At 45.6% G+C, this 12,436-nt stretch overlaps 1 protein-coding gene across 6 annotated transcripts in view; it reads right to left on the bottom strand.

The window, feature by feature from the left end:
* The window catches only part of CALD1 (caldesmon 1), a 192,354-nt gene that overhangs the window by 21,253 nt on the left and 158,665 nt on the right, over positions 1-12,436 (bottom strand). For 4 of the 6 annotated variants that reach the window (XM_024554989.4, XM_045191097.3, XM_024554987.4 and 1 more), the window contains 4 exons: positions 11,394-12,348; positions 10,104-10,181; positions 4,839-4,984; positions 627-885 (listed from right to left, as the gene is read on the bottom strand). In XM_024554989.4, coding sequence (XP_024410757.2) covers positions 627-885; positions 4,839-4,984; positions 10,104-10,181; positions 11,394-12,348 — 1,438 coding nt within the window. The remainder of the gene's footprint in view (positions 1-626; positions 886-4,838; positions 4,985-10,103; positions 10,182-11,393; positions 12,349-12,436) is intronic. The other 2 variants (XM_024554992.3, XM_024554991.3) reach the window with 1 other exon arrangement.

The following is a 12,436-nucleotide window of genomic DNA, read 5'->3' as shown; positions in this document are numbered from 1 at the left end:
AGTCCTGTTTCGAGAGATTTGCTGACCTTCAGCTATGGGGCTAGGATGCTGTGAGGCCGGGATGACTCAGCCAGGATGAGGCATACCCGACCACCACCTGCCTTGTCGGAATGGACTGTGGTTGTCTGCACGTGGAGAACTTTGCAACCCCCTCCCCCGACCTCTTTGTTGTGCTTTCCCTCTCCCTCCTCATAAAAAACCTCTGCCTCCGTGGAGAGGTGGAGATGGGCTTTGAGACGTGAATCCCCCATCTTCCAGGAGATGGGCTTTGAGACTTGAGTCTCCTGTCTTCCAGATGGCGGGCACCTGAAAATAAGCCACTTTCCTTTACATCAGTACCTGCTCTCAAGTACGGGCTTTTGGGCGGCAGGCAGCTGGACCTGCTTTTGGTTGACTACCTATTCTTATTGGCTAAATTAATATGTATAAAGGTTTTGGAACCATGCTTAGCACATAGTAAGGTTATTATTGTTAAAATGTATTTGTAAGAGCCCACGCTCAAAAGAGCAGCAACGTTTCAGCAGGGAAGAAATGATCCCTGGGCTTCAAGGGTCCCCAGAGATAAGAATTCAGGGACTTGGGGAAGGTGGGGTGCCGACCCGCTGAGCGGGCTGCGCCCTGCTTACCTCCTCTCTGACTTTTCGCTCTGCTTCCTCCTGCTTCCTCCTCTGTTCTTCCTCCTCCAGGACTTTCCTTCGCTCCTCCCTCTTTTTCTTCAGCTCCTCCAGCTCCAGGGCTGCCTCCTGCTGCTTCTGTTTGAGCTTCTCGAACTCTTCGCTCTCCGTTTCCCCGCGGCGGCGGCGCAGCTCCTCCAGGCGTTTCCCAGCTTCCACTTGGGAAGCGCCTTCCGCCTCCTTGGCCTCGCTGGCCCTCCCTCCAGGTCGGCTGGTGGGGGGGGGGGGGGGGGGAGAGATGCAAGAGTTAGACACTTGGCTGCCTTGCAGCCTTCCCTCGAGGGAGGGGAGGTGGGCCTGCAGGCTTTGGGTACCACGCAGAAACTGTACTGCCCGTCCTTAGACACCAGGTTCTCACACCAGCCCAAGCTGCAGGCTGGGTCCACCTGGAGGCTCTAGCTCTGAACCTGAGCCCCTGCTCTGCTCCTTACCCTGGGTGTCCTCAGGAATACAACAGGGGGGGGGGCGAGTAAATAGATACTGGTGGTAGGATTGTAAAATGGTGCAGCCACTGTGAGAAGCAGTAGGGAGGTTCCTCCAAAAATTGAAAATAGAACTGCCACATGATGCAGCAATTCCACTTCTGGGCATTTATCTGAAGGAGAAAGGAAATGCTGACTCCAATGCAGCATTACTTACAACAGCCGAGACGGGGGAACGCCCTAAGCATCCATTGACGGATGAGTGGATAAAGAAAATGTGGTACATATTCACAGTGGAATATTATTTTGCCACAAAAAGAAGAAGCCTTATTTAAGTACTAATGAACAAGTAATGAGGGCTTTCTTAACTAGATCTGAACGTAGGTAGCCCATGTCTAACACTTTTTTCCAAGCAGCGGATGAATTACTGTCTAGCACCATTTACTCCATGTAGAGAACACCACAGGGTTTCTAGCTACGGAGCCAGAGGAAGAAGAGAACAGAAAATGAGTTCAAGACGATACAGTTACCCGTACTGATTGCATGTGTACAGCTCACGCTTTTTTAAAACATGGAGGTAGTTCTGAATATACTGCACCCTTCAGAACAATGCTTTTCAAGCTGCCGGTCAGAAAAATCAATTCAGTGAACTGTAATCAGTATTACAAAAAAAAAAAAAAGAAGAAGAAGAACTAGGAGACATCAGAGTGCATTGCACAGAGCAAGGGAAATGACCGCATGCTGACGTGCCAGTTTCCCTTATGTATGGAGACGTCACTGGGCCATGACGTAAAATCAATTTCTTGCCAAGAGCTGAGGTTTACAAGTTTAAAAATCTTATGCTAGGTTCTTGATGGTTAAAGAGGAACTAACTGTTTTATTGAAGGTTAAAGAAGAACTAACTGTTTTATTCTGAACTCAGGCAGGGTTTGATGGTCCCCTAACACTTGATGCTGCTTTTGCGGGGTCTTACAGGTTTCCAGACCTGTGCCCCCAGAGAGGAAATCTGCTCTCTCAGCTCATTTACGGTCTTTCCATCTTCAGAGACCTTCGTTCTGTCTGTGTTCATCGTGTCCCTGTGCAGTCGATGGGCAACACACACCTGCAGAAACGCCCCCAGATTCCACTAGATGTCGCTCTGTCTTCATTGTGGACATTCAAAAGGCCACCATTAGGGACTGGTTAACTGAATCACGATACTTCCATCCCGTGGGGCACTCTAACTTCGTGAATTGTGGGCTTCTATTCATTGGTATAGAAGGCTAGCTAAGGTACCCTGTTATGCATAATGCAAGAATCCATTTAAAATGTAGATTTATAATTATACTCACACATATACATGCTGTATGTATATATACATGTCTATTTTGAATGTAAATATCTGGGAAATATATAGGAAATATCTGGGAAAAATGTTACTAATGGTTATCTTTGGGTGGTGGGTACTTATTTTTGTATTTCGATTTTCTGAATGTTTTATAAGGAGTACAATTTTCCTATAACCAGAAAAAAAACCCGTAATTCCCACATACAAAAATAAACAGAAAGCAAAACAAATCCTTGTTTCGTACTTTCTACAAAATCCAATCCACCTGTATAAAATTGCTCCTTGAATTGATATTTTTAGATCATCTCGTAGAGAAAATGACCTAGTCACAAGAAAATAGAACTATTAAAGGGGGCAGTAATGAAATCAAACAAAAGGAATTATGCTCCAAACAGGGGCAAGCGTTTTGTCCACATCGCCCCTGCACAGATGCGCCGGCATGCCCTCAGCATCGGGGTGCCACTAACACTATGAACGTCTCTTCTAGAAGGCTCTCTCCGCTCCCCTTGGCTGCTTTAGGTGTGAAGGCAAGAGGAACATCAGACCTTTCACCAGGGAGAACACGGCTTGCTTTCAGTTAGGCCAGAAGGCACCAGGCTCATGTAAATACAGCCCCTTCCTCCCCAGCTCCTCGCTGTGTGGAGCAAAACCAGGCATCTCTGCCTCTGCCGTCATCACTTCTAACTGAAACTAAAACTAACATATGTTGGCAGCTGAACCAAAACTTTATGGCGACAGCTTGTTTCTGTCATTTTTTTTTCCTGCCTAAACATGGAAAAATTAAAGTGAGAGTCACATTTCAGGGTTCTCGCTGCTCAACCTGCTGGCATCTCTTCTGACTTTTCTCCTGGAATCACCCAGTTCTCTGGATTTCCACACAATGGACGTGTTGATTATTAATTTGAGCTTTGGCTGGAGCTGGTTGGTAAGTCTGCTAATTGTTAACCAAACTTTCTACCGACAGATTTTTTTCAAAGCATTATTTATTTCTCTTAACAAAAAGTGTATTCATACCCACAAAACATATTTTAAACCATCAAACAGCAACACACTAATACTGTTAGGTCATACACATTGAAGACTTTTCGTGAACTCCACATCGTTTTAGGGCCTTAAAACATGAACCTACAGACACCTCAGCAACCTCTGGGCTGAAACAACTTGCTTTCCAGAGTTGCTATGAATTCCTGATAAACTCATAATTTTTCACATCTGCTTTCTGCCAATTTAGGCTTTCCATGGGATACGTGTGACTACATTTCTGCTCAGGTTTTTGTTTAGAAAGACTGTTTGGGGCCCATTATGTTTACCCACTTTAGCCTCTTACACAAGGGGCTGGAAATGTCCACCCCTAGTGGCTCTGCTTGCTTCTGGGTGTCACAGAGGCTTTGTCGCGAGGACGGTGTCTGACTTCTACACAATTCCTGCTTGGGGACGTCCTTATTTCAAGTGTTCAGACACACAGGGCCTATAGGCCAGGGTGCGTGGAAATCCATGTTATAGGGACCCAGACTCTCTTCTGTAACGTCTGGCACGGTGACCAGGGACATGACAGAGGTTGACATTGGGCACCCGCGGCTGGAGGGAGTGCGTGAGTAGGAATGGGGCCCAGAGAATCTTAGAGTGTGGTGTCCATGGCAGGCACCTTCGACTTCTCTTACTGAATTGGTGGGGAGCTCAAAGTATTCAGTGGATCTGGAAGTGAGAAGTGACCTGCATATACTCGTCTGTCTGTCCTAAAATCAGTTGCCCAGATTTTCAACATAATGGGGTGAGGCGTGGGGGCGGGGGGAGCTGAAGCTATGCAAGAGGGTTTTCCAAAGGGCAATAAATGAAATATTTATCAGTTAGACGCCTTCTTCCTCCCTCTAGGACTCCCAATGCAAGTGAACTCCAGTGCTTTCAAAGTCCTGTGGCAGAGAGCTGATGAATTTAGTTTAATCTTACGTTTCCCAAGCATTTGGCCACAGACCAATCCTACTCTTACACAACATTTATTTATAACCTTTGGGAAATACATTCTTGAGCATGGTACTGAGAAGGGTCTCGTATGAAGCTGCCTAGCCCATATGGGGAGTGAATTAATGATATTAATCCCAGTAATGTTTTCTAATAAACTGATCATAACATGAGCATGTTAGGTCAGGGACAAAAACCTGGATACGCAGCATCACCTACCTTGCTGAATTATGGGAAAAGCAGGCTAAAGCTTTGTCTGAGCGATGACTGCCGGTCTTCTGGTAGTGACAGACAGACAGCCGAACCTGCTGACTCAGTGTCTCTAAGACGATGGTCTCACAGCAGAAGTATGTTGCCTGTTTAGCAGGTTTCTGTCTACAGGCACTGCATAGGCAGACTGATTTTTTTCCACGTGTGAACACAGCCACCGTTTGTCAATCAGCCATTACGTCTTACCTGAAAGTATTCTCGGTGTGTTTCAGTTTGTGGGTCGTGAATTCTCCATTCTGCGACTTCGCTTCTGTAAATCCCTTCTTTCCATCCAAGAAGCTCTTAATTTCTTCTCTGGGCTCTCTGTCCTTTTTAATCTTCTCATCTTTGATCTAACCAACAGTACACACCAGGAAGAAACATAACGATAAGGATCTTATTAGGCTTGGGTTGGTGTCAGCAAAGAAGACCCCAAATTGATAGGAAGCCAGGAGCCTCAGAAGTGAAACAAAGCACCATAGGACGACGTGGCAGAGATGGGGTCAGAGGAAACTCTTAGCGCATGAGCGATGGTTCTCCAGCCTCTGAGAGGAGACCTTGACCACACTTTTAGGAAGTCAAGATCATTCCTGATTTCACTGGGGGGGGGGGGGGGTATTTTCAAAGGCTTTGGTGGTATTACTATTGGAAACTATTATGTCCTGAGACTCTCACACGAGTGGCTGTTTGCAGGTCCCAGCGGGAAGAGCGATTATTACGGTGGCCTTGATGGGAAAGTGCCCAGGTTGCTCGGACAGGTCTCTTCTCGGACGAAAGACACTAATGTGTTGAGGAGGAAAGGAGAGCAAACCTATCAGATTAGCCGGATGTGCCAAGCTGGTTTTGACCGCTGTCAGAGGAGGATGACACCAGTATCTTAGTCAAGTAAGTAACTGGGGTCTCCAGAGCAGAAAACATGAGGACCCTGCCTTTAGGGGGATAACTCACAGCTGTGGGACCGTGTTTGTAAGTCATCTAAACCACAAAGTTGGAATGGAATAGGAAAAATTCTGGGGTTTGCCTCGACTCCCAGGGGGCATGTAACAATGTATCTCCAAGTGGTTTTGTGATTTTTTTGTGGGTGACAGAAGCAGCTCATACAGGAAGGGCAAGTATTGGCTTTAACATTTTGTGGGTTTCATGTTACAAGTTCCTCATGGTAAATGAGAGATTATTTCAAAGTAAACTGAATTTACATAGCTTTTTTTAGGGGTAAAGGTGTACAAATTACTTTACCTATATTGTCTCCCCCAATCTTAAAAGATGAGTGTAAAAACAGGAGCGGTTCATTCATTGCTCTCTTCAGGACAAAGGGAGAAAGCGTTAATGTTCTAAAGAAACCTACCGAGGAAGGGGGGTCAGGGCTTAGGGCTTTAAGGGGCACTGCCCAGATGGTCTCCCCTTCTCTGATCCCTCACCTTTCCAGCTGTCTCCAGATGCCCTCGGAACATTTACTATTCCAGTGCGTGTTTTACTAAGGCAAGTACACTTTTTTTGCTCTATTGATGAGCCTTCGATAGTCTTTTCCCTGATTGCCTTCTTTGGGAAGTATTTGATTAAGTTACTACAGATGGCCTATTCTGTAGGAATTTAACGGGCAACTATCGTGTGGCCCTAATTAGTTAAAACTTCATTTCTTTCAAAACTTCAATCTTTCTCCAAGGGAGCACACTTGGAGAAAGGAGATCCCTTGGATAGGCTGACGGAAGGAGCTATTGCTTTGCCGTTCTCTCTGAGAGCTTCAGCTGCAAGTCAGGAAACCCGAATTTTGGTGCCAGTGATGTTGACAAATTGACTGTTACTTTGATTAAGTCATGGGACTTCTCTGGGGTGTTGGCTCTGTGTACAGAAAACAAGGATGTCAGGCTATCAGGGTGTCCAACCTTTTGGCGTCTCTGGGCTACACTGGAAGAAGAGGTGTCTTGAGCCACACATTTAAAGGCATTGTGACACGTAGTCATAAAAAAATCTCATAATGTTTTAAGTAAATTTACGATATTCTGTTGGGCTGCATTCACAGCCATCCTGGGCTGCATGTGGCCTGCGGGCTGCAGGTTGGACACCCCTGGAGATGACCCTTTCCTAACCCTTCATCCTTTCCTTTCCCTCGCATCTTCTGATTTGTCATGAGGGGCTACAGAGGAGGAAGCTCCTGGCTTGTCCTACAACTTGATTGCAACTCCTTGGTGGCAGTCCTTGCCCAATCACAGATCAGTCTTCACTGGGCGGGCAGGGTCTGTTCTTGCCTTGGCCTGCCATTGTTGGATATGGCCCCAGAAGCCATGGACTGCATTCTATGTCTTGGTTAAGAAGTTTCTGGGGATACAAACTTGAGGGTAGGGGAGTCCCATTTCAGAAAACCCATGAAATGAATTCTGACCCCATTCTCAGGGTTTGTGGAATAGTGTGCAAACATGAAATACCTTTTACCTGATTTCTCCTGTTTTGGAGTCAGAGATATTTCCACTCTCCCCAAATGCATTATCTGATTTACTAACCAAAAATGTATGTAAAACAGATTTGTAAAACAATGCATATTTAACAGAAGAAAAAAAATCCTTTTCTTTAAGCTCTGCCTTTATTGGCAAAGGCTGTGGTCGATGGCATGCTTATATTCTCTTTGGAAGACTTCCTTAGAAAAACTCCCAGTGAAATCACGATAATTTGAGTTTGAAAATTATTTTATCTTTTTGGGGAATGAATAAAGTAATTCCATAACACCTTTACGTTTTATTTTAAGGAGCACAGTGGATTGGATTCTATAGAAGATTTAACCCGAGCTCATGGGATTCAGAGTCTCTTGGGAAAAGCATTAGATCTCTTAGATCGGAATGTGACCATAAGGAAAACCTGTGCTGATGGATTAATGGGTAGCCAAGTCTCCCGAAAGAATACGCAAGGCTCCGGCCAAATGTGATCATTTGGATAAAACTGGGCATTTGGGATATGCATTGGGATAACAAAGGTGTGTGCGGGGCAGTAATTCCAGCGACGTGACCCTGTGCCAGACAGGCATTCAGAAGGTCAAGTGAGCAGGCCATAAAGGACTGTGATGTCAGTCTTTGTAGTTTGTTTTGCATTATTTGATTCCAGAATAGTGACAAGAACTGGTGCAAGTTACCATTTTTAGACTCAGAAGCCTCAGTTCCTTCTCTGGGCTCGATATGTACCACGTGAATGTCCTTGCTACCGAAAGTTTGGTCTGGGGACAGCATGAACCTCACCAGAAAGCTCAGACTCCAGCCCAGAGCCACTGAGTCAGAGTCTGCGTTTCCCAAGATTCCCTGGTGATTCACACGCACAGCAATGCTGGGGAGATTTGGACTAGATGAAGGTCAATTTCAATAGTATATGAATGACTCCCCTGGAAGTTGTTTTTCTGTTAGAGGTGGGGGGAGGAGGGAGGAGCTCTAGGGGGAAGAACTAAAAAGAGGCATTTCATAGTTGGAGAGGGGGAAAAAAGAGCTACATTAAGTGTCAAGGTTGCTGATCATCTGCGATCCATTGCCTCCAAAGAGTTAAGCTGTAGCAGGGGGAGAAAGGAGGTGTTTTGTGAAGTGCTGGAGTGACTGCTGGAAATGTTTTCTCTAAGAAGGCTTACGTGAGGTTTGTGTTTACTTGTGCCTGGCTGATCGTGCGTTGATCCTCGAAAAGGCTTTTTCATTTTTTTTAACAGAAAGGAAATTAAAAAAGGAGGAGGGTGTTTAAAATGGCGACAACATGTAAAATATGGTTTAAAGTTGTCTGTATAAAGCAACCACACATCTAACTAGCTGGAGAAGGGACAATCTAGTCATTCAACTAGTAATTTATGTACACACTGTTAACACGGGAATGGCAGATTTTTTTTTTTTTTCAAGCCTGTGCAGAGGACTTAATCTGACCTTGTACAAAAAAGAGGCCACAAGTTTTGGGACATTGGAATGTGCTGTAGGGCAGACGGGGAAAGAGGCAGCTCTGAAATCATTGTACCAGGGACACTGCTGAACGGGGGCCTTATCTGAAAAGAGGCAAAGGGATGGTTTGGATGACTGCCGGCCAGCTCTTTCCAGCTCAGGGACATGGTGCATAGACACAGATGCTTGGGTCATTGAAAACCAATCATATCACGGGGAAGTGGATTCAAAGGATAGAATCCAAAAGGCACTTTTTCAGCTTCCCGGCCCCAACATGAACTTAATCACTGAGCTATGATTTCATGCCCTGTTCTCTCTGTAAGGATATTCACCACGCAACACTAGTTCTAGAGAAGAACCCACGTGGGACATTTCTGTTCGAGCTTAGTTCCGAGGGAACTTTCATTTTTTTGTGGATGAATCTGTAGTGTTCTTCTGTTACGAAATGAGAACAGTGTTTTCCCACATGTCCAACCATTTCCTTAGCTGCCTCATTTGAGCCAAATTCAGTTTTCCAATGATTAGCATTTATGCTTTCTCCTTCCTTTAAACGGGCAGAGCTCACATTCAGTTTCCACTCTCAAAGCACCACAAGTTCCATTAGAAACGAGGAGGAGCATATATGCAAAATGAAATAAGTACAACGTGAGCTAGGGGTTTTTACTTTTTACATGAATCTTATAATAATGCAAGAAAATAACCACCCCCTCTATTTAATCTGACTATCTATTTTCTAAGTATGGATTTTTTTCCTGTTTCTTAATATATGCCACACTGGGTAGAGAAATGTAGCAATAGCTCCAGGTCAGGCCATGGGCAAAGTAACCCAACTCCTTCCTTATGGATACTTTACTTTCCCCCCTGTTCCAGTACTGTGAATTTACTCGATATTGTCACAATTTTTAGGATTACTTGGGGCTCACATAAGCACAGTGACTGAAACACAGTCAAGCTTTCTGATGTGTCATTTCAGGGACATCAGGTGACGACATCCTGCCTGCAGCAGCCTCTGGTCCCCTTATCGGTCACTTACCTACAGTCACGCACTCTGGCACCGGCTCCTGTGTGTGCCTCAGAAATGCAATGCAAAACATGGGGCCAAAGTTTTCTTTTGAAAACCAAATCATCATCTTCCGTTCACCCAATTTTCTACTAGGATGTGTGGGGGTGTTTTCCCTCAGAGAAGTTAAATCATGAATCAAAGCCAGTTGGAAATGAAATGAAAGTAGAATGGCTCAAGGAAAAAAAAATAGCAGTTAAAAGAATAGAAAGTGGGGAAGATGGATCAGAGAAGTGTTTTTCAAGCTTCTGGACCACGACCGCAGTAAGGAAGACAATTTGTGTTACGGTGCAGTGCTTACGGCCTGCAACGTCCTCTGACATTTTCTATTCTATTGCACTTCTTAAAATGCCGATGGACACATTTAACTGCTTCTGACATGTCCTACGTTGATTTCACCATTCGATAAATCATGAGGCATGGCTTGAAAAACACTGGCTGAGAGGTTACAGTTGTAGGGGAACACAGCTCTCTGTTGCTTTATGATTAATTAGGTTATTTCCCAATAATATTTACCTCTTCCTTTTTGAATGTAGGCTTGTCTTCTTGGGACTTTTCTCTTTGGGGTTGCACTCTAGCCCCCTTTTCTTCTTCCTTTTTATGTTTAAGAATGGTCAGGTTGCTCTTTTAAAAGAACCCCTTTCTAGCTCTTACTAGCGTGAGAAGGTGCTCAGGTCACTGGGCGTGTGGCTCAGGCTGAGCTCTCTTTTGCTGTGTCATGCTCACCTCGGCCCCTGGGCCAGCGCTTGTAAACAGCAGCCTCAGGTACTTTCTTTCCACCCCAAATTTGCTCCCGTGTGCCTGCAGGTGTGCTCACGGATACCTACAATGACGTGCTCCTAGTGCGTGTTTACAAACCTCATGTGTGCTTTGGTGCATTTTGTCCCTGGTCGTCTCAATTGTAGCTGTGTTCACAAGCCCCTTATAGCGAGCAGGAGTGAGAGACAGCTTCAGTGCAGTGCAGACATAGTGACAGAGAGAGTTCTTTCTAGAAGGTGAACGTGCAAGCAGGTGGTGGTTAAGCACAGTGCTTCTAATGCAGCCTTGCAGACAGAAAAAAATCAGTGGTAGTTTACACCGCCCCCTTTCCACCCTTCCTCAGACTATGTCAATTTCTGACCTCAGATGGTAAAAGAAGCAAAATGTATGCTCTTAATTGCCAGTCAATTATAAGCCAACGTTGCCCCAGAGGACTGGCTTTCTGCAAGGTTACATTAAGCTCAGGTCTACATGGTGCCAATCATGGATTTGACATTTTTTTTAAGGCCCAAACTGGCTACTTTCCCTCCTTTGTTATCAGTGGAGTTCGAAGGTTTGATATTTGCCTTCTTATCATGCTATTTCTGACCACGATTCTTTTTTGTCAGTTTCCCACCCCCCATGTTTATGTATGTATTTTTAGTTAAATGCCAAACCCATGGAGAAGGGGAAGAGTTCAGATGCTCTTGCCTCATGTAGGCCTATGGATAGAGGTAAAGGTGTGAAAAGGAACCAGCGTAGATGCAGGTGCAGAATCACAGGTCAACACGGCACCACCACGAGTACCATCTTCACGTTCGAAACAAGCAAGCCCAGAGCAACACATTTCCTCTGCTTGTCTCAGTAAATTTGGTTGATTGACTATTTAGCCATCAATCGACTGCTTCATGCTCGCAGATTGCTATGGCCTTAAAAAAAAAAACGAACGGCTTGCCAAAGGATCAAGCGTGCGGGCTCAGGAACGTGGCCTCGGCCCCGAATTTGGTGTGCATTACATTTCTCATAAGTCACAGGCATCACACATTTGGTGCAAAGTGTTCACTGTACCTGTTTCTTTTGCACGGCTGTCTGGCGTTTATCTTCTTGTCCTTTCTTTTCCTGGACCCGTTTCCCTTCTATGGTCTCTTCTACCTTCTCCCCTCTCATCTTTTTCTCTGGCACTTCACTTTTTTTCTCTTCTAGCTGCTTTTTACGATTTTGCTCTTCTATCTGAGCCTTCTTTTCTTCCTCTGCCTTTGCCCTCTGCCTCTCCTCGGCTGCTCTTCGCTCCTCCTCCTTAACCCTTTCCCTCTCCTCCGCTTCCCTTCTTTCTCTCTCTAGGGCAGCTGCCTTTGCTTCGGCCTCAAGTCTTACTTTCTCCTCTGCTATCTTTTGGTCTTGCTCAGCTTTAATTCTTTCTCTTTCTTCTGCTTCCAACCTGAGCCTCTCTGCCTGGGCCCTTTCCCTCTCTTCCTCCTCCACCTTTTCATTATGGGAACTCTCATCTGAAGCTGGTTCCCTCTCATCCTCTACTTTAGGCTCATCTGCACTGATTTGCCCATTTTTCAAAGACATTCCCACTGTTTCTTCTTGGGTTTCTACTGTTTTCTCTTCCACCATCACCTCTACCTGATTTTCTTTGATGCTCCCCTGCTTTGGCTTCTCTTCCTCCTCTTCTCTGTCCTCTTTCTTCTTCTCTTCAGTATCCCGCCAGTCATTCTTCTGGTAGGACTTGGCGACTATTTCCGTTTCCTCTATCTCATATCTTTCTCGGCGACTTTCACTTTTTTCTTCCTTGTCTTCAGTTTCGTTTTCTGCTGTGTCGTTTCGCATTCTTCTGCTTGGTAGCGAGGGACTGCCGTCTGTTACTGTCGGGTCGAACTCCTTCTGCCGCTCCAGCGCCTCCTGCAGGCGTTTCTGGCGTCTCTCCTCCCGCCGAGCCAGGCGCTCCAGCAAGGCGGCCTCATCATCGCCCTCCACCTGCGTGTTGGCGGTGGTGGTCTTGACCTCCTCGTCGGGCACACTGTACAGAAGAAACCACAACAGGGGAGACAGCGTACTCCTGGTTAGTCAGTTGGTTGGATTCACGTGGCCCGACCCACCCTGGACGC

Source organism: Desmodus rotundus, chromosome 6 (assembly GCF_022682495.2).
Source record: "Desmodus rotundus isolate HL8 chromosome 6, HLdesRot8A.1, whole genome shotgun sequence".
Lineage (NCBI taxonomy): Eukaryota > Metazoa > Chordata > Mammalia > Chiroptera > Phyllostomidae > Desmodus > Desmodus rotundus.
The sequence above is the reverse complement of the archived record's forward strand: the minus strand, read 5'-3'. Positions and strand labels throughout refer to the sequence as shown.